The sequence below is a fragment of the Cnephaeus nilssonii genome (assembly GCF_951640355.1).
Source record: "Cnephaeus nilssonii genome assembly, chromosome: 5".
Lineage (NCBI taxonomy): Eukaryota > Metazoa > Chordata > Mammalia > Chiroptera > Vespertilionidae > Cnephaeus > Cnephaeus nilssonii.
Genome location: NC_137076.1, coordinates 45,331,922 through 45,359,734, shown reverse-complemented (window position 1 = coordinate 45,359,734; position 27,813 = coordinate 45,331,922). Strand labels below are relative to the sequence as shown.

At 42.3% G+C, this 27,813-nt stretch overlaps 1 protein-coding gene across 5 annotated transcripts in view; it reads right to left on the bottom strand.

Moving 5' to 3' along the window:
• RAPGEF2 (Rap guanine nucleotide exchange factor 2) overlaps nt 1–26,198 on the bottom strand; it is a 245,429-nt gene extending 219,231 nt beyond the window's left edge. For 2 of the 5 annotated variants that reach the window (XM_079771536.1, XM_079771535.1), the window contains exon 1: nt 25,288–26,195. In XM_079771536.1, the coding sequence (XP_079627662.1) occupies nt 25,288–25,356 (69 nt within the window). In that variant the 5' untranslated portion in view covers nt 25,357–26,195. Of the gene's footprint in view, nt 1–25,287 lie in introns of all 5 variants that reach the window. The other 3 variants (XM_079771531.1, XM_079771537.1, XM_079771534.1) reach the window with 3 other exon arrangements.
• Between the last annotated feature and the right edge of the window lie 1,615 nt (nt 26,199–27,813).

Here is a 27,813-nt window from a genome sequence, read left to right as displayed (position 1 = left end):
ATACCTCTAATGTTATGTAAATTAAATCAGCATCAAGTATATATATATTTGCATTTAGGCAAACATTAGAATAAGTAATGATTCTGCTACAAGTAAAAATTTTATATAGAAACATTCAAGCTACAAAGTGGCATTCAATCAGATAAAGGACTTGTGTCCAGAATACATAAAGAACTCTCACAACTGCCCTGACTGGTTTGGCTCAGTGGATAGAGCGTCGGCCTGTGGACTGAGAGGTCCCAAGTTCGATTCCGGTCAAGGGCATGTACCTTGGTTGCGGGCATATCCCCAGTAGGGGGTGTGCAGGAGGCAGCTGGTCGATGTTTCTCTCTCATCGATGTTTCTAACTCTCTATCCCTCTCCCTTCCTCTCTGTAAAATATCAATAAAATATATATATTTTAAAAAAAAAGAACTCTCACAACTCAAGAAAAAAACAAATTTTTCAAAATGCTACATGCAATGTGGTAACCTGGACTGTATTCTGAGCAGGAAAAAGACATTAGTGGAAAAATTGGTAAGATGCAAATAAAGTCTCTAGTTTAGTAAGTGGTATTGTTTTAATATTTACTTCTTAGTGTTGACAAGTATGCCATGGTTGTGACAGGTACACAAAAGGATGCACACTATATGACTCGATGTGAAAGGACATTCTGGAAAAGGCAAAACTATAAGACCAGAAATCACATCAATGGTTGCCTGAGGCAGGGCTCATCAGAGGGGACAGACTACAAGAAAGGTGATGAAAATGTCTTTGTTTTGATTGGGGTGGCAGCTATGACTGACTACACATAGAATTTTACACTTAAAAATCTACTCTGTATAAATATATGACTTTTGAAAAAGTTGCATCCAACTTAATTGCAACTTGATTTTTTTTTTTTTTAATTCCTAAGACAGTGCTGGTAGTAGTGCAAACTGCTACTACAATAGTTACTGAATTTAGAGATTCAAGCACCCTTTGGCCTAACAGAAATTTACCAGATTACGTATGTAAGGGATATTCACTGTAGCACTGTGAACACTCTGTGATGGTTAAACACACAACACACACACACACACACACACACACCATCACCACACAAGGGAGCTCTTCATGTACTGTCCTAGAAAGATCCCCAAATTACATCTTATGTTAAATAAATAAGCAAGGGGCAGGTATATAGATATAATTTTGAAAGTGGGGGGATATATTTTCTGTGGGTCTATATATGGATGTTTTTAATCTTTGGAAGAATAAACAAGCAACTAAAATCACCCACTATCATTAGGGGGTTGGGAATTAGGCAGATGTGCACAGAGGAGGAAATAAGACTCTCTGCTCTATACTTTTTTTTATGTGTGAACCATGCAAAAAAAAACAAAACCTAAGTAAATAATATTTAAAACACGAACCTTTAAAATACATAGTTGAAGTAAAAATTATGAACATTTTTGGAACACTGGAAACAGTCCAGAGACAAAAGACATGATCACGTACACTTACAATGCCAGTTAACTTTCAATTACCAGGATAAAATGAGCAATCCACATAGGAAACTATGTACTTAACCTTTCTTTCTGACCCCAGGACGCCCAAAAATAGAAGAAAAGGATGAGTATAAGAAATAGAGAACAAAGAATGTTTAAGAATGAAAAGGCATAATTTTTTTTGAAAGGAGATGTAAATGAGAAAACTCAGATTGAAAAAGCCAAGCACATGTTACACCTTTGAAAGCCCTCCATCTTTCTGTCCTGGCGGGCTGTGCTCTTCCATCTCTCAAGTAACATGTTCTACTAGGGGCCCAGTGCACGAATTCATGCACCTTGAAAGGAACTGTGGGCTGTAGGCTGCAGTGAGCGCAGGGGTGGGTCTTGGCCCATTCTCCCGCTGTGGCCCCCGGTCCCGTCTGCGCCCCCAGTCCCGTCTGCCGGCAGCCCCGCTCCCACCCCTGCTGCTCCCACATGCTGACGGCACCACCCCACTCGCACCCACTGATGGCGCAGAGCAATTGGGGCCAGCGCCATCAGCAGGTGCAAGCTGCAGCTGCTGCCCCAATCGCCCCTCAGGAGCAGGGAGAGGTGGAGAAGCTCTCAGGGACGATCGGGGCCGGCAGCCGCCACTTGCACCCGCTGAGGGCGCCGAGCAATCGGGACTGGGGCTGAGCGCCAGCAGCGGGTGCGAGCGCTGGGCGGGACCGTGGCACGCAGGAGCAAAGAATTTTCAGTAACCACCAGAGGCTCGCCCCGATGACAGTGACCAGCACCCGCCTTGGTCTGGCACCCCCGCTCACCTGCTCCACCATCCTGCCACAGCCAGCACCCGCCATGTTCCGTGCTCTAACACCTGCTGCCAATGCCCGCCATGTTCCACGCGCGCGCCCCCTGGTGATCAGCACACATCATAGAGACCAGTTGTTCGGTTGTTCTGACGTTCGGTCTACTTGTATTTTAGCCTTTTATTATATAGGACTAGAGGCCCAGTGCACGAAATTCGTGCAGGAGGGGGCGTTCCTCAGCCTGGCCTACGCACTCTCGCAATCTGGGACCCCTCGAAGGATGTCCGACTGCCATTTTAGGCCCTGATCGCCCAGGGATCGGGCCTAAACCAACAGTCGGACATCCCTCTTGCAACCTGGGACTGCTGGCTCCTAACCACTCGCCTGCCTGCTTGCTCCTAACCACTCGCCTGCCTGCCTGCCTGATCGCCCCTAACTACTCTGCCTGACTACCTCATTGCCCTTAACCGCTCTGCCTGCCTGCCTCATCGCCCCTAACCACTCGCCTGCCTGCCTCATCACCCCTAACCGCTCTACCTGCCTGCCTGCCTCATCACCACTAACCACACGCCTGCCTGCCTCATCACCCCTAACCACTCTACGTGCCTGCCTCATCACCCCTAACCACTCACCTGCCTGCCTGCTCAGTGTGTGTCATAGCAACCGGTCGTTCCACCGTTCAGTCGATTTGCATATTACCCTTTTATTATATAGGATGCCTTGTAAGGGCCAAAGAGAAGGAAGTAAGACTTCCCGTCACAGACACAAGGTGACACAAGTCCTCTGCAACCTCACAACTCAAAGACATCATTTAAACACAGATGCACACCCAGCACAACCAAAGCATCTGGACGGGTTATTTTAGTATTTCAGAAGCACTTAAGACTCCATAAGATCTCACATTCCAAAATCTAACAGTCTGCATTTCATTCTGCAGTTGAGACTGTGAAGTACAATCATAAAATGGTGTCAGAGCTCGCTAGATAAGTTAAATAGTAGCTCTGTGCAAGACAGGAATTAACTCTTAGCATAGTTGGATAAATGTTTCTGAAATCTGGCCAAAGTCTAGTCCAAAGAGCCCCTTGCTGAAGAGTGTGGCCAGACAACAAAGTTCACTGAAAAAGCTGAGGCATCCTCATGGCCACAGTTACAAAAGCAAAAGTGCCAGGAATGCTTTGCCCTCCAAGCAGCCAGCTGCAAAGATTATACAAAGATTATATTATACTATAACCATTCAAATCTGGTCCCTGGTAGCAACCTCCCAAACCTGTGCCCTGTCTTTTTCAGTCAGTTCTGAAAACCAAGGTTCTCAGCAGTGTTCCTACACAGAAAGACTAAGCATTGAAGTAACTCCATGTTGAGGTTTCATGAGCAATGGAAATAAAGAGATATAACAATTCTGTGTTTCCTACAAACCAGCAGATGCCTGGCTGTGCTACTACTGAGAATAACTGGTTACTTTCCCAAATGCAGAACAATTTGAAAGGTATCAGTTTGTCCATTCCAAAAACCAAAGTATTCTAACAGAATTCCTCTTCAACTGGCAAAAATCTTTAATACTGTAGTTGATTATTTTTTTAAACCTACAAAAACAAAAAACTACAAATCAAAAACAAATAGCAAATAATAAGATATCCAGATAATATATTTGCATCCTTAACACAGTGTCTAGTTACAAAATCAACAATCCATACATATTAGATGCTATTAAAACCATTATGTAAAAGTATTATTTTCAGATAAACCTGAAGATTAAGACAGGCTACCGAAAAAGTACAGTTAAAATACTAATAGCTAACATTTATTAAAAGTAATCTAGTTGCTAATAAGCACCGGGATCTAACTTAAAAGTAGACATTCCAGCCCCACTCTGCTAACTCCAATTGTTTTAAAAATAAAACTTTACTAAAATTAGACTTTAAACCTGAAGCTCATCTCGAAAGTGTAAGAAACTGAGTGAGACATTTGGAATAAAGAAAAAAATCCTAAGAAAGTCAGAACTTCATTTTGTAAAAGTCCTTATTAACAACAATACAGGTAATTTATACCAATCTTACTGTAGAGGGAGCTCAGAGTAGTGGGAAATACATAGACATAAATTAGAGTGATGTAATTCCTTAAGCATAGTACTTAATCTCCCTGTCACTCAGTTTCTTCACTGGTAAACTGAAGACAGCACCTCCTGCTTCACTGAGTTGATTAAAAAAAACGAACTTAAATAAAAATAGGAGAAAACACCTAGTTGACTTTCTGGCACATAACCGTCTTCTGAGTTATGTTCTCCCAAAATACAAAAGGAGCAACAAACAACACAAAGTGTTATGTATTATGACACTGGCAAGCAACCTAAACCAGCTAATATGTCACTTCCAAAAGGGCTGCATTATCAATGTAACTCCTATTGATGGATGATTAGAGGCATACTATAAAGATTCATTTAATGTTGCATCTTTCAATGTGGAGCATTTATTATGAAATTCAAATTCCTCTTCAAATTCTTCAAAAAACATCATGAGGTTTCTATGACATATTCTTATTCCTATTAACACTTGAATGCAAGTTTCTGGGTATATGTCTAGGTTTACACAGCATCCAAATTTAAATGCAAAATCATGACAGGTTTCAATAATCAAAAAAGAAAAGAAAACTATACCCATTCATAGCATATAATTATAGAACTTTTATTCTAAAAATATGGATTCTGATAAACACATTAAGTAGAACATATAAACATGTGATACATATGGAAAGGCTTTGCCACTTTTGAGCACTTTTGAATGTGAGGAACTGGGGGTTCAGCTTTTTTACTTAGTGACTGAAACTCTTTGAAACACATTGGTGTAGACGAGTTTTTACACAATGGTACTTTGAAGTTTGAAAAAGCTTTAAGTAAAGGTCTTTACCAGACTCAACATGAAGCCTATGCTTCTAAAATGATCCAGAAAAGTATTAACCTGGACAACCAAATAAAGAACTAATTTTAAAACATGGCCTTACTGCCTTACACCACAAAGAGACCTACTTCTATAGAGGCTACTAGCCAAGTATAAGTATCTTAGTCTATTATCTTTATAAATGACTCACAATTTCTATGGCACTAACACTTTAAATGTGTCGATGATAGTAATACCTTACACTAGAGTTCTCCATCCACGATGTACTTTCTCATACATTATGCTCATCTAAGCCTTATAACCACCCTGGAAAACAGGTAAGGCTGACAGTGTGCCCTATTTCACAGACCAGAAAAATAAGGCCCAATGACAGTGGCCGAAGTCACACAGAGAATAAGGGGTATAACACCAGTCCCTCTCCTCTGGCTACTCTTCCTTATTAGAATCCAAGACCCCAAAATAAATGACATCATTAGCATGACACTGATGCAAAAGAAGTTAAGGCATTATTGGTCTCAATTTTCTTCTTTTTGGATCTTACAAGAGTTGAACCTTCAATTTAAAATATTGCTAACCTAACTTTAAAAAGGTTGCAAGGTAGATGTAGAAAACAAAGAGGTCAGAATCCAGTGAAAGCAAATGTATACATACCCAAATATAATCCAAGGCAACAAATTGAAGTCCAGAGCTTAGGAATTCATAATGCTATGCCTAGGATTCAGGTCTTTACTTTCGATTTGCTTCTGTGACTGACCCAAGTCATGGTGACTAAGCAAAATTTGAATCACTATCACCTAACTAGGCAATTCTAAGAATCAATTTTGGCTCAGTCTTAAAATAATCACAAGCCTAAATTATGTTACAACCAAATAATTTAACTTTTCCTAAGAGTTAAATTTTAAAATTGTATCAAACTCGGTTGTATCCCATCAGTATGGCTTATTGAATTACTATCAGAATGTCTGACAAACACTTTATACATTAAAATATTTACAGAATGCTGACATATTATAACACACCATGGAAACATAAATGTCGATAAGACAATTTCACCTTCCAAGACTTCTGCACTTTAAATTAGGAGCTAAGATATGTACACCTAATAATCCTAATATATAAAAACCCAGGGTCCGTAACATCCAAAACGACCGAAGGCTCGACTGACCGGATGTCGGTCCTGCAGTCAGTGCTGGGTTGCCATAGCGACCCAGCACTGACTGCTGCCGGTGTGGGCGCAGCTACCCAGCACTGACTGCCGAGGGGGCTGAGGATCAGGCCCGAAGAGAGGCCTGGAGAGACAAACAGGGTCTGATCCATAGCTTCCATGGCAGCTGTTGATCAGCCCATGCCTCTCTCTTTCTCTCCGGGCCTGGCCAGTAGCCATGCCTCTCTTTCTCTCCAGGCCTCCGCGGGGCTGCTAATCAGCCCCTCCTCTCTGATCAGGCCTGGAGATAGGCCCGGAGACGCTGACTGGCATAGAAACTGACCAATCAGAAACAAATCTGGGTGAACTGTGAGGAGCCAATGGCTGCCTAGGAGGCAGAGCTTTTGACACTGACTGGCACAGAAAGCAACCAATCAGAACCTAATCTGGATGAACTGCAAAGGCAGAACCTAAGGTGGGGGCTGAGGAGGGGTTTTAAGGGCAACAGCTGTTTGGTGTAAGGTGTAAAAAAGCAGTTCAAGTTTTTAATGACCGGTTTGGCAGTATAGTGCATATGGCTGGCTATCAGTCCAGATATAGGGATTATGTATTTTTGTCTGCCAAGAGCATCTCCTCCTGATGAAAAAGGGTTTCCCCCCATTTAAGCAATCCTATCCTATATAATCTATCTATACTACTAAAAGGGTAATATGCTAATTAGACCGGGTCGACCGGCCATCTTCCGGACATCTGACTTCCTTCCAGATGAAGCCATGGTGGTGGGGGCCAAGGCAGAGGCTGTTAGGAGCAATCAGGCTGGCAGGGGAGGGCAGTTGGGGGCGAGTTCAGACCAGCAGGGGAGGGCAGTTGGGGGTGAGATCAGACCAGCAGGGGAGGGCAGTTGGGGGCGAGATCAGGCAAGCAGGGGAGGGCAGCTGGGGGCGACCAGGCCGGAAGGGGAGGGCAGTTGGGGACGAGATCAGGTCGGCAGGGGAGGGCAGTTGGGGGCAAGATCAGGCCAGCAGGGGAGGGCAGTTGGGGGCAACCAGGCCGGCAAGGGAGAGCAGCTGGGGCAAGATCAGGCCGGCAGGGGAGGGAAGTTAGGGGTGATCAGGCAGGCAGGCAGAGGGGTTAGGGTCAATCAGGCAGGCAGGCAGAGGCAGTGAGGGGTGATCAGGCAGGCAGGCAGGTGAACGGTTAGGAGCCAGCAGTCCCAGATTGCGAGAGGGATGTCCAATTGGAGAGGGTGCAGGCTGGGCTGAGGGACCCCCCCCATGCACAAATTTCATGCACCGGGCCACTAGTTATGAAATAATTACCACAGGAGAAATCCCTTCAAGAGATACACAAGCTAAAAACAGTAAAAAATCCATAAAGAAAAATTCAACCTCTAGCCCAACTGACCAGAAAAGGCTTTATATGAACATTTAAATTAGTACTTAAAAAATGACCAGGATAGGTGTGAGGGAGAACGGTCAGCATTAAATGGGTAAAAAGGGAAAAAAGGAAAAGCCTCACTTACGGGACAATGATAAAGCCCCAAGAACGATATCAGTGAGAATAGAAAAAGAGGACTACAAAGAAAAATGAACTAATGTTTTCTTTCCCAAACTCTAGGGTTAGCTTTTTATAAAAATCAATTCAAACACAGGACCAGTTTACCAGCAAGATAATGAAAGATGATTGTTCTTTGTGGTTACAAGTATTATTCTTTATGTGTTAAATGCGTCCCCCACCCCCAAAAGGGGATAAAACAGTAAGAACCTATAATTCCTACCCATACTCCCCCTCCTTCAAACTCCTCTTTGATTTTCCTGAGAAAGCAAGTTGCCTCATTTACTTTATCGTCCCAGTCTACAGCCAATGGAAACTAACTGTTAAGACATTATTCTTAACATCCTACTCTTAACGTAAAATAGAAAAATGGTCACGTATCCGGCTCTCACACTGTAACTTATTATTCAGAATAGTCACAATAGACAGAATAATTCAAAGTCATTAACTAGAGACAGTCCTGAACCATCACTGGTTCCTCTTCCTCCAACGTTTGTCTGTTTCAATTCAAAGGAATGCAGACCTGTTTCTTACCCATCTCTGAGTAACTGCTAGTCCAATGTACCCAGACTAAGCATTCCAAAAGCCTCCACAACCTTCCTGTTCATCCCAGGACTGCTCAATTATCTGTCCTCAAGCACTATGCTGACTTTTAATGCCTGTATTCAAAAGCCCCCACTGAACATTAAATAAATTAGAAATTCTTAATCTGGCATGGTTAAACTTTTCAAGCCAGCAAGCCAATCAGAAAACAGTGAAACACACATTTTTTTAACCACAGGAGCAGATAGCAAGATACTTCTTATAAAATATTATAGAATACTAGAGGCCCAGTGCACGAAATTCCTGCATGGGGGGAGGGTAGGTCCCTCAGCCCAGCCTGCACCCTCTCCAATCTGGAACCACTGGCTCCTAACCGCTCACCTGCCTGCCTGCCTGAAGCCCCTAACTGCTCTCCTGCCGGCCTGGATCCCCCTAACTGCTCTCCCCACCTGGCCTAATCCCCCTAACAGCCTAACTGCTCTCCCCTGCCTACCTGATGCCCTTAACTGCTCCCCTGCTGGCCTGATCCCCCTAACTGCCTAACTGCTCCCCTGCCAGCCTGATCCCCCTAACTGCCTAACTGCTCTCCGCTTCCTACCTGATGCCCCTAACTGCTCCCCTGCCGGCCTGATCCCCCTAACTGCCTAACTGCTCTCCACTGCCAGCCTGATCTCCCTAAGTGCCTATCTGCGCTCCCCTCCTGGCCTGATCCCCCTAACTGCCTATCTGCTCTCCCTTCCTCTCCACTCCCTTCGGACCCCCAGCACAGGCATGCTGAGAGCTCTCTGCTGCAGCCCCGCCTCCGTCCTGATTGGCCGTTACATGACGGCATCCTGGCCAATTTGCATATTCCTCTATTATTAGTATAGATATGCAAAATGAGAAAATTCACACTTTCAGTGTAACAAAAGAGAAATACCTAATTAAGCATCCCATCACAAAAGGAGAAACTCTCTTGCTAAGATCAATGAGTAAATTTATCCCACCAAATAACTTTTTAAATATTTAATTTGAATGTTTCCTAAGTTTTTAATGTTATTATTGGCAAAATTAAGGACTAAAATAATTTATTTATCTACAGTTATTTAAGTAGAACATAAAACTCATGGATTAATAGAATTGAAAAATCAATATTTTCATTTCCTATATTATTGAACACATCAATTTAATTCAAGAATACCACAGTGTTTATTTCTAAGGTAATGAATTTGTTTTCTGTGAAACCAAAAAAACAACCTACAACTTTCATCAAGTTATCTGGCCTTGAAATAAATAAGATTAAAGACATGTGCCACATGCCAAGAAAATTAATTTACAATGAGGGTTTACACCTCAAAAAACTCCTCAAGTTTTCATTTGTAAGTTGGCTAGTAATACCAACTATAATATTCCTAATTATAATCACTTCAAGAGTTTAAACAACTTACTTCTGACATTTCCTAAAAATAATTTTACACAAAAATAAAACCAGAGTTAGAATAACACTGAGTGAGAAAGAAAAATAATGGTCGGGTGACTTAATGTTTTGAAAAATATGATATCCATTTTCCATCCCATCTTCTGTCTTTGAAGTTGTCTAAACTGTACAGAGCAAACCATTCAAGAAAGTTAACTAACCAAATCTGTTCAGAACTACATTATAAACAACTCTAAAATAACTCTGCATTAATCTAATACTTGACTGAGAAAACACAACACAAGTTTAAGGAATATTGTTAAAAATACACATTTTTTACTCATGACAATGTTATATTATTAACAGACTCAGTCCCTCAAAATTATAAAATATGCTTTCCTAGCAAAGTTGCGTCACTCTCCACTCTTCTGAGGTGTAACTGGTAACAGCACTGAATAATCGCCCCACACCCACACTCTCCCAGAGGTACTTGCATTTTTACAGAGACTCGAGTCTAAGGAAAGAACAAACTTTTTCTGGAAAAGAGCTAGACAGCAACTGTTTTGGGGCTTTTCAGGCCAGGCTGTCTCTGTCAACTCAATTCAGAGTCTGTCATGTGAAAGCAGCCACCAACAATACGTAAGGCCGAAGGCTGGCTGTGCTCCAATAAAATTTTATACACAAACGACAGGCTGTGGGCCAAGCATGCTCACCTCTGTGTAGGCAGGGGATTAAATTTTCAAGTTTGCTGGCTATGTCTCTGTGTCATGAAGAAATTCACTTCACTACTTTTGGTACTTACTTCCTCTACTCAGGAGTCCAAACTAGATCAGGGATTTTCACCATGTTTTAGTGGTGAATCTCCTTTTGCTAATAAAGATAAAAGTGTGCAGGCCAGGCTAGCTGTCCACGCCGCCCTAAAGGGCCCTGGGAACCTTCTGGGGCCAGTTACAGGTCCGTGAAACAATGTGAAATCCACTGGCCAGCTGATCTCCAAGGTCCATTCAATACCAAGAACCAATGTTGCTGTATCTGTCTTCCTCAGCGTCCTACAGGCATCGTGAAAAGGTGAGGGAAGCATTCTATGGATTAGGGGCCTTTGGGAGACTCCAGAAATCACACTGTCTCTCCTTCAATAAAGAAAAGCAGTTAGAAATCAAAATTAAAAAATAAAACAGGTGAAAAGTAGAAGACAATGGACATTTTAATGATGTTGATTCTACCAATCCATGAACATGGTATGTTCTTCCATTTGTTTATGTCTTCCCCTATCTCTTTTTTCAATGTCCTGTAGTTTTCCGAGAACAGGTCTTTTACCTCTTTAGTTAAGTTTATTCCTAAGTATCTTAATTTTTTTGGTTAATGGTAAATGGGATTGTTTTTTTCGTTTCTCTTTCTGAGAGTTCATTATTGGTGTATAAAAAGGCCATAGATTTCTGGGTGTTAATTTTGTATCCTGCTACATTGCCGAGTTACTTTATATATGTACTTAAGATGTTTCTTGCTAAAAAATCTATTTAAAAAAAAAAAAAGCTTAAATATGTTTTACTACAGCTTACTGTTTTCTAAAGTTTTATATATAATCATTAAATAATATTTCAATGGTGCATATGTAATCTATTTCTGACACCAGCCTTAAAAAGTTAACGTATTTGCATGTTAATCATTATACAATTAAAAAACAAGTAAGTGGTCATGCCCAGCCAGCATGGCTCAGTGGTTTCACGTCAACCCGTGAACCAGGAGGTCACAGTTCAATTCCCAGTCAGGGCACATAACCAAGTTGCTGGCTTGATTCCCTGTGTGGGGCATTCGGGAGGCAGCTGATCAATGATAATCTCTCATCATTGATGTTTCTATCTCTCTCTCTCCTCTCTTTTCCTCTCTGAAATCAATGAAAATACATTTTTTAAGAAACAAGTGATCATATCTACTTAAAATGGGTCAAAGCTAGGACCTCTACATAGTAAAAGTTCATCAGCAAGTTAGTTCTAGATTCTAGCATTGAGTTTAATTTTAAAATTTAGTTTGACTTAAATTACTGTCCTTGAAGATAGTCAAAATCTCAAAGTAATAAAAATCTGCAAAATAGAATAAAAATGTTATAGGAGCCCAGAGGAAGATTTTAAATACCAGTGAAATACCATGTACATGACAGCTCAAAATGTAAACACCAAAGTGATTAAATTTATAGGGAGACAACTGCCTGATACTAAAAATGTTTGTTCCACAAAGTTATGTTTCTATAAAGAAGGACTTATGTGCTGCTGAAACTTAACTCCTTTTCAGCTTTTATTCAATTTGCTATTAATATAAAAGGATATAATTACTTTTCCTCAATATCTCAGGCTCTCAGGAAAGAAACATCAAGTCATTAATGAACATTTTTAGCTCCTATTCTATGCTAAGGAGTGTCCTAACTTAGGATCCTAACTTAAACTACAAACTCAGGCATGTATTAAATACACCCCCACAAACAACTTATGAAAACAAAGAAATTTTTTAAATGACAAATACCCTCAACTTTTTCCAATAACATTTCTAGCCATTAACTTCTGACAGCAAATTGTCTAACTGACCCCACCACACATTAAGAGCAGTATATATATATATATATATATATATATATATATAAAGCTTGAATGCTATCCTAAAACGCCAAAACTAAACACAATTGCTCTAAGGCAGAACACAGTACATACTTAAAGTTTTAGTATTACAGCTACTCTTGTATAACATTCAATATGAAAACATTTTTCTTAAAGACATAAGAATGAGTTTATGATATAAATATGAACTCAACGAATTACAGAAAACTATTTAAACAGTTATCTTTTATAAATACTTTATATACAAATATATATTTATTTATAAAAAGTGATGATTCATCTTTGGGGAGTGATGACAAATTGAAACTTGAAAGTCCTAGAAAAATGACAAAGTATTACTACAAGTAGAAATATGAGAACACACAAATGGAACACATTTTAAAAATGAAATAAAATTTCTAGAATTTTAAACACAGAATAAATCAAAACCAAATGAATTTAGAAAATGTAAGCCTACATTGTATTTTAAATCAATATTTCAATCAATAGTTACCATTTAAAAATAATTTTATTTAAAAATTAGATTCAGTGTTTCATTTACACTTATAATAATGCTCACCCACTGGTATTTTTATCTTTATTTTCGAGTAAGAGGCTGCAGTTCAGAAAATAACCATATACTTAATAAATGAACCAAGAAGTTGAATGTATCTATATGACTCCATAATTTAGCTACAGTAATGTAGCTCTACAATCCAGTAAGACTTTCAAAGAGGTCTCCTGAGAATCACTGCATAAACTTATTACAATCATCTATTTTCTATGCAAAGTAAGTTGGACAACTACTATCAGGGCATATCACTCATTAACCTTAATCTCTTTATTTCTTGCCCTTCTGTAATATACAGGCTTACAAGCAAAATACTCAAATTCCCAGCCTCCTTGGTAACTAGAAGTATCCATGTGATATAGTTCTGACTGATAACAAGTACCTAACCTAAGAGGGCTTCCCCTCTGGTAATCACCATACTGTTGTCTGTGTCTATGAGTTTTGTTTTTGTTTTTTTTTTTTTGAGGTATTTTTTGTTTTTGTTTTTGTTTGGCTTAATGCCTTTCTTGTTTGAGAAAATAAGTCCTTAGTTAAGCCTGTTATATGTGCAGTTTTGGGTAACTTGCAGACTAATGCGATCCTAATACAATGTATGCTATGAATCAAGCCTATTGACTTGAATTGTGTTATATATCACTTTGGTGAATTAGTTATAAGATACACTAATGATGTAAAATTATCTAAGGAAACAAATAACAGCAGAGAGCAAATAAATAGCAACTATTAATAGTAATAATAGTAACAGCAATATTAATAATATAATAACAAATGGTATACATATTTATGCTAAATAAAAGATAACAGTAATAATAACAAATATTTATTAAACACTCCATGCCAGAGACTGTTAAAGAACTTTAAGGTACATGAATGTATGTAATCTTCAAACCATAGAATGTTGGTAATATTACCATACCCACCCATGGTAAAATTTTCATCAATCCTTGACAAAAACAGAATAATATGGTAAAACATAGCTAAGTTTGTTGAGATCATGACCCTTCTAATTTTATGATATTAAAATGTCATGAAGTGAGAATAATGAAGAGCAAGTTTACGTTCACTTTAACATGCTTAGTTGGCAAAGTAAATCTGTAACAAATCAATAGCTGAGCCCAGTGTTTTTTGAAATTATAACGGTCCATGGAATCCAGGTTACCTGCTCAGGACCAAAAAGCAGTTTGTTTGACACCAAAGTCCAGGGTCATAAACACTAGGTTACATGAAGGAAATACACTAAATAAACTCAAAAGAACTATTCTGTGAAAACCATTAAAGATATAAATGTGTAACTACAAAGGAAAACAGCCATCCCAGGATATATAAAGTGGGAACAAGGACATGTAATGTAATTTTACCATGTTGCCTCCCATAGAGCTTCTCTGTGTGATGTAGACTTAAACCATACCAGAGCCCGGGGGAGGGGAGGGGATCAAGACAGGAATTCCCACCATTCCAACTTGAGTCTCAGATGATGATTAGGGTTTGGAGGTTCTCATTTGGGAATAAAGAACTGCATACATTGTGTCTAAAAAAAGTTTGTGGTATCTCAAATCCAAGGAGCAGAGCAGGCATGAAGATAACATTTGCCCATAAAGCTTGCTCCTCAATTTCTTCCAGCTCTATAAAAGTAGGGGATCAGCCCTGGACCAGTGTGGCTCAGCTGGCTGGAGTGTAACCTCATAAACCAAAAGGTCCTGGGTTTGATTCCCAGGTCATGGCAAATACCTAAATTGTGGGTTCGATTCCCAGTCAGGAGGCAACTGATGAATGGTTCTCTCTCTCCCTCCTTTTCTTTACCTCCCTCTTTCTCTCCCGCTTTCTCTAAAATCAATAAACATATCCTTGATGAGGATTTTTTAAAAAGTAGGGGGATCAGACATGAATAAAGATCGGAAACAAAACTGAAATGCAGGCAAATTCTTCACATTTTATGCCACTGCATTTCAATTTTTTAAACTGTTGTTTGGAAGTGTATGTTTGATCAAGCAGTTTCTTAATGGCTAAAAAATGTAACTCAGCCAAATATTTCTAACAATTTGACCAAGCTTATTCTAATGAATTTGAGTGTGCTTAAAAGGAAACGGAGTTTGCAAGACTACATAATGTAAGGATTATGCACCGGAAGAAAGCAGAAACTTATTGCCTTGAAGGATTCAAATTGTTCCTTATATACAGAACTAGACAAATGTTAAACAGGTTTAGTCTACACCTAACCATTTTCACATTTCTTATTTTATAAGATTTAGTTGCTTCAAAGCCTGGCCAGGTCTTTTCTTGTTCACTTGTTTCCTCAAACACAATTTATTCCTGAAAGCATCAAACAGGAGGGGGACAAATTCTCTTAAAACAAAGAAAAGAAATGGCTTTATATCTTTATAATTGAAAACAGTAAATACCTCCTTGGCTTATAGTTTATTTGTAGTGATCTCAAACATTAGGTCCCACATGCTTTAATCCATCTTCCAGCACCAATTTCAGTTACACCAAAACAGTACAAAGGCCACAAAAACAGAATGCATTCCCCAGTGTTTCCCACAAGAGAAGGTGGGTGGCTAACTGGAGGGGGGCTGAGCGGCGGGGGCGGTGCTCCAGGATTGAAATGCTAAGTATTTACATTGGGGGGGAGGGGGAGGGCAGGTTTGTGGAAATACTTCTACCTTGAGCTGATTTTAAAAGAAATTTCTTTTTCCCCCCCTTTTTGAATCCTAACATAAAAAGACCTTAAAAGTCTAAATGAAAGCACTGAACACACTCCATTTAGACTAGTGTTGTATCATCTACAGCTATAGCTGTGTCTCTGACTAGACTTTTTAAATACCTTTGGCACTCCCTTTCCCCCTTCCATTCTCACACCTACCAAAAAAAACAATTTAAAAAAATTTTTTAATTCACAGGAAAGGAAAAGGGGGGTGTGGTGGGACCTACAACCTTAATTTCACCTGGATTGACTTCCTTAAGCTGCTACCACAATTTATTTTCCATTTTGTTTAATGTACATGAGGTACATTATTTCCTACACATTTTTTCTTATACCAAATCTTCTAGTTTACTTAAATTTGAAATCATGAAATATTCAAAAGTAGTAAAATATACTCTATCTTGTAAATTTCTACAAAATTCAGGTAGGAATAAAGATGAATAAATAGTTAAGTTATTGTTTTAGTCCTCTTGTCTATTTATTGGTGTGGGGTGTGTGTGTCTCAAATTTCACCACTTGTCCTAATAACTTATTTCTGGTCTCCAGCTTCCCACATTTCATTTGGTTATCACGTTTCCTTAGTCTCTTCCAACCTGTAACAGTTCTTTAGTATTTCCTTTCATACCCTGGACACTTTTGACAGTTACTTTATATAATGTCCTTAAATTTGAGTTTGTCTAATGTTTTACAACACTTAGATCAGAGTTTTTTTTTAGTAAGAATCCGACCACAGATGTGCCCTTCTCAGAGAATCATGATGTTGTTATGTCTTATTATTGGTGATGTAACCATGATCACCTGGTTAATTTGGTGTCTGCCAGTTTTCTTCACTATAAAAGTATTTACTTCCTTTTATAATTAATTAATCTTGTGGCAAAAATACTTTGAGATTATGCAAGTATTTCTGGTATTTGATAGCATGTTTTTCATCATACTTTCACCTACTAATTTTGGCATCCATCGATGACTCTGGCTTGTAACAATTATGCTATGATGCTTGCCTACTGATAATTTTCTATTTCCATCATTCCTTCCACACTTTTAAAAATTGATTTGAGAGAGAAAGGAAGGGAGAGGGAGAGAAACATTCATGTGAGAGAGAAACATTCATGTAAGAGAAACATGGTTGCCTCCTGCACACTCCCCAACTAGGGATCAAACGAACCTGAAACCTAGGCATGTGCCCTGTCTGGAACTTGAACCCCAGACCCTTCGGTGCATGGGACGATGCTCCAACCAACTGAGCCACACCAACCAGGGCTCCTTCTGCACTTTTTCTTGGAATTCTACTATAACAAGGAACTTCTCCCCCAACTATTTATTTATTCCCTTATTTGCTTATATTAGTATGAGCTCAAGAAATACTTTTTCCCTAGAGGTTATAATCCATTATTTACCTTGTTGCTCAAATTGTCCTCAATTTGGCCACTGGAATGCATTTGTACATGCATCTATTAGATTTCCTTCTGACTTGTAAAAAATGTCACTTCAGTGGGGGAAGGTCAAGTAATTTCTCTGAATGAGGAATCACTGATGGCTAAGATTATTCTTATCACTTCCATTATGGAAAAAAAATGTACATATTGAAATATCCCAAACAATTGTACTATTATTATACCTCTTGCTTAGCCAAGATTTCATGAACTTTGGTCTTTATTTTATATACATTATTACAGAATTTTCTCACCATTGTCACTATTTAAATCCATCTCATCTTCACACACACCCCCTAACCCACAATCCCCACATATTATTGGTATTTCAGGAACATAAACCCAAACCACTCAGTGACAAAAATTCATTTTAGCCAAAAGGTAATGAGACTTACTTATGCTGAGTGAGAAAAAGCCAATCCTTAAAGGTCAAATACTGTAGGATTCCATTTACATAACATTCTTGAAATGATCAAATTATAACAGTGAAGAACACATTAACCTTTGCCAGAGGCAGGGTGGGGAGTAACTGTGGCTATAAAAGGGCAAGAGACATTCTTGTGGTGATGGAATTGTTGTGTATCCTGACTATCAATGTCAATATCCTGGTTGTGACATTGTACTATATAGTTTTGCAAGATATTAGTAATATCTGCATTCTTTCTTCACACTGCATGTGAATCCACAATTATCTCAACCTAAAAAGTTTATTTTTTAAAGTGAGTAATGAGTTTTAACTCTGCAGTGAATACTCAGAAGTCAGATAAACAGCACAGTGCCCCAACCCCTAGATCCACTGATTGCTAGTTTAGCTTCTAGGAAAGTTAAAATCAGGCCTCAGCAGAAAAACATCTAATGGCTAATTCTTCTTTAGGGTCTTTTCCTTTCTCAGCTTTTATGTTAGGTGGGAACAAATACTACCAGCTAGAATAGAGAGCAGAAAGGTGCCAAGGGCCAGATGTTATGGTATTTCAATTCATGTAGCTCATATTAAATTTCTGAGAAATTCTAAACCTCCACAATCTATGATTTCCAACTTGCACAAGCAATGAGAAATTACAGCAAGAGGGAGGGTTTTAGTTCCAATGGCGAAACCAAGTTTCTCCTTCAAGTCACTGACATCAATCACACATCTTATGATTAACGAATGTGAAAACACAGAAATGATAGAGCCAAGAGAATTTAAAATGCAAAAGCTAAACTTTCTGCTCCACCAAAACTACCCCACCCACCACAGCCACACTAAAGATAAATTGTTTCACTGACTGAAGAAGAAAAGGAAGTACCTGAATTCAGCAGGAAACACATACTTCATAAGGTTCAGTAAGAAGTGGTTAATTAGCATGTGAGAATAAAGGTGTTTTTTATTTTTCCTGAAAAGTTAAAAATCCTAAACCAAAATAACGTGGCAATCAGATTATCATTCCCCCCTACAAAGGCTGACATTTTAACTATATGTATTCAAAAGCTCTAACAAAGCTACAATTATATGTACTCAAACTGCTTCTCCTTCCTAATTTAACATTCATCTATCTAAATAAAGAACAGTGTAGGGGAAGAATAAGGACCTGTTCTCAGACTCACTACAATCATTACATCCCAAGTCAATTGCGAATTGTTATTATAAACTAGAGGCCCGGTGCACGAAATTCATGCAAGTGGGGGGGGGGGTCCCTCAGCCCGGTCTGCACCCTCTCCAATCTTGGACCCCTCGGGGGATGACCAACTGTGGGTTTAGGCCCGATCCTGCTCACAATCCGGGACCACTGGCTCCTAACCACTCACCTCCTGCCTACCTGATCACCCCTAACTGCCCTCCCCTGCCAGCCTGATTGCCCCTAACTGATCTCCCTGCCAACCTGATCATCCCGAACTGCTCTCTCCTGCTGGCCTGATTGTCCCTAACCACGTCTGCCTCAGCCCCCGCCACCGTGGTTTTGTCCAGAAGGACATCCAGAAGGATGTCTGGAAGACATCCGGTCGAATTAGCATATTACCCTTTTATTAGGATAGACGAATTCACTTTTTCCCTGCTTAAATTCAGACACTCCTCGACTCTTCCCAGGTAGAATGCTTTGGAGTCACGTTATCCTTACAGGTTAAGAAAAAGTCATGTATTTAGCAATGATAGGATAAATCAGACATTTCATATTAGATTCCAAACTGAACACATAGAAGATACCAAAGTTTAAGGAAAAAAATAGTGTAAATTAAAACACACACACACACACACACACACACACACACACACACACAAGAAAATTATATGCAACAACCTGGGGTTTTCCCCCAACAAACTAGGAAATATCCATCACTGTCATTTGCCATGACTGAAATGTACTGGCATAATGTGAGCGTAGTTGGGTGCAATGAGCAGCTGACATAAACGTGCACACATCCCGCCAGCCTGTCCAGCAGAGTCTACTGCATATTTCTGGTCGGTCTCCACTGTGTAACTCAGGCGCCCAACCACCGCAAGCCTAAAGGACAGACAGACATCTCCTGGGCTCTTCTCACTCGCCTCCAAACCACAAGCTTCTACGCTCCAGTGGAGTCACTCCCCACCCCCTACTCACTGGCTCCAAGCACGAAGGTCTGCATATATTTTCTTACAATCATGTGTGCTACTTTCATGGCAGTGTGTCAGTCTGGACTCTTCCTCATGTCTCCTAGTCCGCTAGTAGGTGAGTTCCTACTCACCCAAGCCTCAGTCCACCTAACTCACGTAGGAAGACCACCGCCTCTCCCGTGTTGGCAGAGGACAGCTGTTACAGCACTCATGAATCACATCCTACTTACAGGATACAATAGATTGGTGAATTACTTGCGGGACATAAGTCTCATTTCATCTTTTGAGTTCCCGAGGCTTGGAAAATAATAGGTATTGCATTAAAATGTGCTGCAATATGAAAGGACCATCATTAGACATTGCACTAAATAGTAAATGTACTTTTTTAAAAAATATATATTTTATTGATTTTTTTTTTTTACAGAGAGGAATGGAGAGGGAAAGGGATAAAGAGTTAGAAACATCAATGAGAGAGAAACATGGATTCAGCTGCCTCCTACACACTCCCTACTGGGGATGTGCCAGCAACCAAGGTACATGACCTTGACCAGAATCGAACCTGGGACCCTTCAGTCAGCAGGCTGACGCTCTATCCACTGAGCCAAACTGGTTAGGGCAGGACATAAATGACTTTCTTTGACTTCATTCACTAAACAACCTCAGGAAGCTATTATCCCCATTTTACAGATGAGGAAACTGCTACCAAAATGGGGTGAGAAGGAATAGCTCATAAAATGCAGGTATCAAGGAACTATCACCAGTGTCCACATTTTTATCTCTTTAAGTCTTCTAGACCAAAGTTACTTCAGGTAATTACAATTCCTTAAAAAGTAAGTTTTCAAATGACTCAAGAAGCACTGTCTTTCTGTGGTTTTAAAAGTTCTTTATTTCAGAGTTAATTTGTATTTGAGGCATATGCCACGATTACTTTGTCACACTACTTTACTTGAATTTCGAATATCACCAAAGGCAGATCTTATTGTAATCATGTGACTCACGCCCAAAATCCACCCAGATAAAGTTTTTCTTCAAGCCAACAGTAAATTTAAAAAAAAAGAAGAAGAAACCCAGTGCATTTTCTTATGAAGCAAAGAAAATCTGACTTCAGAAACTGAGCTTTGAAGTGACAGTGAGTCCTACCTTTCTTATTAAATGGCAATGATAGATTATAGCTGTTTTTGTTTTATGTTTTTCTTATTTAATGTCCTTCCTTTTTTAAATTTTGATTGATTGACTGATTGATTGGAGAGAGAGAGAAACATAAATCAATTGCCTCCTGCACACACCCCTACTGGGACTGAACCCGAAATCTGGGTATGTGCCCTGACCTGGACTAGAACCTGCCACCTTTTGGTGGGATGTTCCAACCAACTGAGCCACACCGCCAGGGATCCTTTCTTGCTTTTTAAGTGTTTTGTGAAAGCCCAAGGTCTGGGAAGGACTGCGTTAATCCAGTCTCTCCATACAGCACTGCAGTTGGGAGAGATTCTTGTTGAACCTCAGCCAAGATATGCAAAGCTAATTATGGAACTGTTAATTACTAAATGCTTAAAAGGTTATTTGAAGGAGACTAATATAGAAGGAAAAAAGTCAATAATTTTTTTACCATAAATTTAAGTTCTCACTGTTCACAGTCACATGCCAATACAATTTGAAATCAGTATTTCAGTTATAAATATGTAGTGTTGTTAACCTACAAATTCAAATATCATTGTTATGTAAACTTAATACTTGTGACCAAAAAGGCATAATTTCAGGAGACATGCTTTTCAAAAATTGCTCACAGATCATTTAGTTGTGTTTTATGAACAAAACTGCTTAAGAAGCAAATATATATTACAAGAACCCCAAAATGAGCAAAACTATAATGAAAGTATAAGTTGTCAAATGAAAATAGGAGACTGCTCACAAACAATGATTAAAAAAAGAAACTCAAATAGAAAATGTGAATATAACAGACACAATTTTCCCACTAGATTTGAAAGTTAAATATTTACCATAAAAACTCTTTTGTGCAGATTCTCATAATTTAAAGTTCTCTGTGCTAAAGGTATTTTTCAGCCCTCTCATTACAACTTAACATGTATTCTACTGAATGACTCTGCAAGGAATTAAGTCTTTCTTGGACTGTTAGAAACTCCCAGTTCACAAATTCATGCGTTACCAATTAAATCAAAAGGTACAATAGCCAAAACAAAAAATGTTTACCAATAGGTAAGGACAAAGTAAAATTAACTAGAAGGGGATAAGGTAAAGCCATTTTACATTCACCAATTTTAAAAGTAACTTTTACAGCTAGCTAAAAACACAATAAATTAGGTCTTTAAAGTAAGAGGAAACAATTACACAATAGATGTTTCACCTGAAAAACTGAAAACATTATGTGTTTAAACACTCTACAGAAGCAATTTCAAGGGGTCTGAACTCAACAACTTAATAAAATGGTTTAGAAAAATCATTTTATTGTTTGAAGCCTTGAGGGATAAAGCTGTTTGTAATTTATTTACGTCTTTTACTTCACTAAATTGCTTTGGTGATCACGCTTCCCATTTAAGTGATTAAAGACATAAACCCAAATAGTTTAATAAAGCAATTACTTAAGAGCCCTGTTTTTCAACAGAGGTGCACTGAAAAGTACCAGTAGAATGCTTATAGTGTTCATCATGTACAAGAAGGTTTGTTATTCAGAACACAGCGCCCCATTGACTAGAACTTAGCGAGGTTTCCAGACACACAATATGGGACCCACTTGGATTAACAAGGCGACTTTTTTCCTCCTCTCAGAATATCAGGTGAAACAGTGACAGCGACATTCATGATGTCGCTGAAAGGTCAGGTGGCAATTTTTCCATTTCTCCTTACCATTCCTCCTCTCTAATGACATGCCTAAATAAAATGTGTTCCTATGTTCCAGGTGGGCCTGAAAGGCTCCCTAATTGTCCAAGTCCCGTGTTTCCACTGGGGTTCTCACCACGCACAGATTCTCTTCTAGCTAACTACTTAGGTGACACTAGCAACATCACCATGACTTCTAGGCAACGGATTAACCTAAATACAAAACTATGTATGTCTTCACCAAGTTTTGGAGGAAAACTGGATTGCTGGGGTTTTAAAAAAAAAAAAAAAGGAAAAAAACGAATTTAACAAAAATTATTTCTATATTTTTCTGTATTCTTTTCTTTTGAAGCCCCTTCCTTTTGCCTGTAATGAGAATCATACGAACGCCTTTACCGAGTCTATCCTGAGAAACAGAAGGAAGCATGACAGCAAAACTGTCCTAGTTCATATCCTTCTGTTCGTGATATCAAGCCTTTTAATGTGTGCTTTTCTTACATCACAAAATTCTAACTCTCAAGCATCCATGAAAAAGACAGTACAGAAAAACTCCCAGCCCTGGCATTAACAAGGCACTCCATAGAAAAAGCACCTTCAACTAAAACTTTATCCTTTTTTTTTTTAACCTGAGTCCATTTCAAATGTCAAGCCAGGTGAAGTTGGAAAACATTCACATTCAAACCTACTTTCTCTTTAAAACAACACAGATAAGGGTGAGGGTTTGCATTAGTAATAACCCAATGAACATCAAGGTTAATAGGGCTGACACTGAAGAATGTACAAAACGGCCCTAGCTGGTTTGGCTCAGTGGCTAGAGGGTCGTCCTGCGAACTGAAGGGTCTGGGTTCAATTCCAGTCAAGGGCACATGCCGGGGCTGCAGACTTGGTCCCCAGCAGGGGGTGTGCAAGAGGCAGCCAATCAGTGATTCTCTCTCACCATTGATGTTTCTATCTCTCTCTCCCTCTCCCTTTTCTTTGAAATAAAAGAAAAAAATGGATTTAAAAAAAAAATAATGTACAAAACGTTTGGTAGCTTTCCCTCTGTTTACTTTTGTCCATGAAGGTCGGGTGGGGGCAATGTGCGGCTTTCCAACTGTCAATGAAACTGTCATCCTGTGGTGTCAGTAGTCACTGGCCCACTTCTGACTCAGGCCAAGTTCTATGCCGAGTCCGTTTTTATTCTACACAACTGGCACAGCAACAGGAAAGTTTAACAGTTCATTGACTTGGCACAATCCACATGCTGTCACAGTGAAGGTTTTGTCTCCTACAGTCTTGTTTGGTGAAATAGACCCCCCCCCCCCAGTAGGTTTCCAATCATTGCTATTCTAATTAATCGACAAAAGGCAACACCACTTCCCCCATCTCTAATTTCCATTAAAGGCCTCTGATATCATTTTCTGACCTGCCTTGCTAGGTTCTAATATCCCCAGCATGTGTGCTTTCACTTGGCACTTCAAAATGGGATTCTTTCATTGAAATGTGCCTCTTCCACCACACTAACCGGGAACGCACATTTTCAGGAGACTGATTCGGTGGTCGATTTTAAAGCTAATCGTGGATAAGGAAGGCACACGACACATCTGGAAAATACGTGCCATCTATGATTCCCCCAGGTGTGATGGCTCCGTCAAGGAAAATCAAAAAAACGGTACCAGGTGCCATTGCTGGGCCTTGTCCCAAGGCAGCCAATGGAAGATTCTGTTTGACTCCGTTCTCCCCCACATTAAGTAATAATAATCAACGTCAGAGAAAGAGCATTTGGATTTGAACAGATGGCATCCAACACTTAACAAGCGCAGCAACTCTTTCAAGAATTAGATCCTACATGTCTGATGGTCCCAAGGATCAGAAGGGCTTATTTGTCTTAAGAGGGTTGGCAACGAGATATCCTGTAGTCACCATCCTAACGCTTAGGAATATGCGTCATTCTCTAGTCAGCAACTAAGAGCAAAAAAAAAAAAAATCAAACCACCACATTTTTATAAAATTTCCCCTCGCTAGTCCAACTTGAAACGACCAAATCCGATGCCAACGGCAATTCCTCCAGTTCAAGGAAGAGGAAAATAAGCCTGAAGGTAAACGAACGCATAAAGGTTAACAAACTTATCTAATTTTGACAAGGTTGTGCAACACCAAAGGAATCCGCACGGTGCCCTTCCCGGGGGTGGGTTTGAAACGCCTGCCCTGCGCGAAGGTCTGCATTTTAAACTAAAAGCACGAACCTTAGCTGCCCAACTTTTTTCCCCCTTTCATTGGAAAGCTGCATCCCTTTTTCACAAGAGCAAAATAATAAACACACAAACACCTCAATGTTTTACGTTAGAAGAAGGCCAACACGGAGAGTCTTTCGCAGACACAAGTTTCCTGCAACACCTCTTCAAACACCTCCCAACTCCAAAGGCAGAAGGGGCCACATGCAGGAGAAGGAAGGGGCCCGCGGCCAGAGTGGCCAACCCAGGGGAGGGGACCACCTCCTCTCCCCAAGGCCCCCCAAGATTCACGGGGCCGGGTGTGCGGCTGGGGAGAGGGGAAGCTAATTAGCCAATTCCCTCCGCTGGGCACGCGTAGGGGGGAAGGTCAGGAATGGGGAGGGCAACGAAAAGGAGACTAATCCAGGAGGCGGAAAAACAAACCCAGGATGACCAGGGGGAAAGACTCGGAGATGGGATGTCACTGGAAGTTGGCGGTCCCATCGGGAGAAGTGGGATGCGCGGGGCGAACCGGGTCAGGAGGGGGGAGGGGGGCGGGGAGGGCGCAGCCTAAGAGGCACCAATGCGGCCAAGTCCCGACGGGTCTCACCTGGGAGGTCCTCTCCGCGGGGTTCTTCATCACCGCTTGGCGGAAGCTGTTATCCACGTAGGAAGCCATCTCTCCCCGCGGCCCGGGCCGGGGCCGCTCCGCACCCGGGTCGGCCTCCTCCCAGCCCAGCGCAGCCGCTGCCTCCGCCCTGCGCGCTCCGCCCGCCCGGCCGCCCGCCCGCGGCTAATAAGCCAAACCGCGGCGGCGGCGGGGCCCGTAGGGGGGCGGCTCGGCGGGGCCCGGGGGCCCGGAGCGCGGGACAGGCGCGCAGGAGACCTGGCGGGAGAGCGAGGCCGCGCGAGGGGCGCCGGCGGCGCGCAGCTCCGGAGTCCCGCCGCCCGGAGGGGCGCTGCGGCTCGATCGGCGGCCGGATCGGCGGCCGGGAAGTCCCCTTCCTCCTATTCCTGGCCGCTGGGCCGGGAAAGGCTTCCTGGCGCGCCCGGCTCCCTCCGGGCCCTGGCTGGACACGCCTCCCCGGCTCCGTTGGGGGGACAGTGGCGGCTCCTCCTGGCCCCGGCGAGCCGGAGTTATTTTTAGGGAGGTGCGGGCGACGGTGAGGAGGGGTAGGGCTGCGTGCAGGCGGGGCCTCTTCTCCCCGCCCGCGCGGAGGGTCGCCCCCTCCTCTCAGGGGCCCCGGGAAACGCTCCGATCGCCCGCGCCCCCAGTCCTCGGGCACCGGGGCGCCGCGGGGAAGGCTGGCTCAGGTCCGGGCGCCGCGAAGCCCGATCGCCTCGGCCGCGGTCCCAGCCGCTCCGGATCGTCTATTGGGCTCGGCCGTCCCTCCCGATTGCTGCTGCATCCCCTCGGGCCGCCGCGCCGCCGCCGCCGCCTCCGTAGCTCCGGCCGCCGCCGTGCGCTCCGCCGCCGCCGCCTCCCCCCATCCGCGCGCCCGGAGCGGAGCTTCCCAGGCGCCGGCGCCGCCGCGGCCAGAGCGCCCGGCCCGGGCTGCAGCCCTCCGGCCCAGTCGCTCTCAGCAACTTTGTTCCAGGTCCGGGCGGGGCTGGGGAGCGGGTGCGGGGGGGGGACCGCGGGCGGCCCAGGTCCGACTCCCGGCGGCGGGCGTCCGAGGGCGGAGAGCCGCGAGCCGCGCACAGCCCCCGCGGAGAGTGTTTGGGAAGCGGCGATTCCCCTCCTCTTCCTCCGCCTCTTCCTCCTCCCGGCGTCTCCTCCGGCCGCCCGAGCCGCTCCTCAGGGAGGAAGCGGCCTCCCGGGCTTGTTGCTTTGTGCTGCAACCATGGTGAGGCGTGAGTGACAGCGAGGCGGCGAGTCGGCGGGCGCTGCATCATCGCGGGGCGGGGCGGCCCGTGGCGCCGGGGCCCGCCCCCTCGCGGTTTCGGCGCCCGCCCGCCCGCCCGCCCGCCGGCCGCGCCCTCGCTCCGCAGCCTCACCTTCTTGGCTTCGGCCAGGTGAGCCCAGAGCCGGGGCCCGCGCGCGGGTCGCCGCGCCCTCGGAGGAGCTGGTCACAGCCCCGCACCCCCTGGCCCCGAGGAGGTGGCCCGGATCCCGGTGTCCTGGTCCCCCGCACTGGGCCATCATTTTGAGCCCAGGGGTTGGCGCCTTAGCCGCTCCCGAGGCGATAAATCCTCTAAGGATTGATTTTGTTTATTTGTCACTTGCTGCAGGGAAGGCGTTCGTTCTGGCACCGTCAGACACTTTTAACGACCACGAAATTAAGGAGATGGAAACGTGCCAGGATCAACACTAGACCCAACACCACCCCAGACACGCAAACATGCCAGATGTAAAGGTGTTGGTGAAGACCTGGAAGGTTTTGTGGCATAATCGGAGACATGGACCAATCGGGCTTTGCCTTAGGCAGAGCAAACGTCTTGATCCATAGTTTCGAGTGGGACTCGCTTGGTAGCAGAGAACGCCGAAACCTAGCCCTTTAAGATGTTACCACTCCTGCCGCTTCTTGTCCCCCTCCCTCTCCCTTCCTGAGCCAGGTCAAGGTGTGTGAGGTCAGCCAAGCACCAGCAACCGCTCTGCTGGTCTGGTCCTGGGGTTTTATTTTTATCTGTCTCCCCACCTCCTCCTTTCCCAACAAGTTCATGTTCCGATGTCTCGGTGGAGGCTATACTTAGAGGAGGATTGTTACTCTTATGACCTAATATATAGAACTGTTTTCGAATTTTCAAACATACCTTTCTAACATCTAGTTTATTTTAAACTCTTGAGCAAACATTCGGGGGTCCTTAAGTGACCGGTGTGGCATTGAACAAATTGTGTGGCTGCTAATGAGAGAAGGGGCTGTGTGCAAGCCTGTGAGACTGGATCCAAGTTAAAGTTGTATCTCTGGACCCTTTTGTGTTCCTCTTCCTGAAACTGCTTCCCCTTATTTCTTTCACCCCTTGGTTGAACCCTAGCATCCAATTCTCCATGACGTGGACCACCACCTTGAGAGCAAAGAACATGAATATAAGTGTCATTATAGCACTGTCCGGAGAGAGGAAGAAAATCAAATCCAATGAGGTGAAAAAATAATACCCGACACCTCCATCTGATGTCTAATGGACGTCTCGGAAT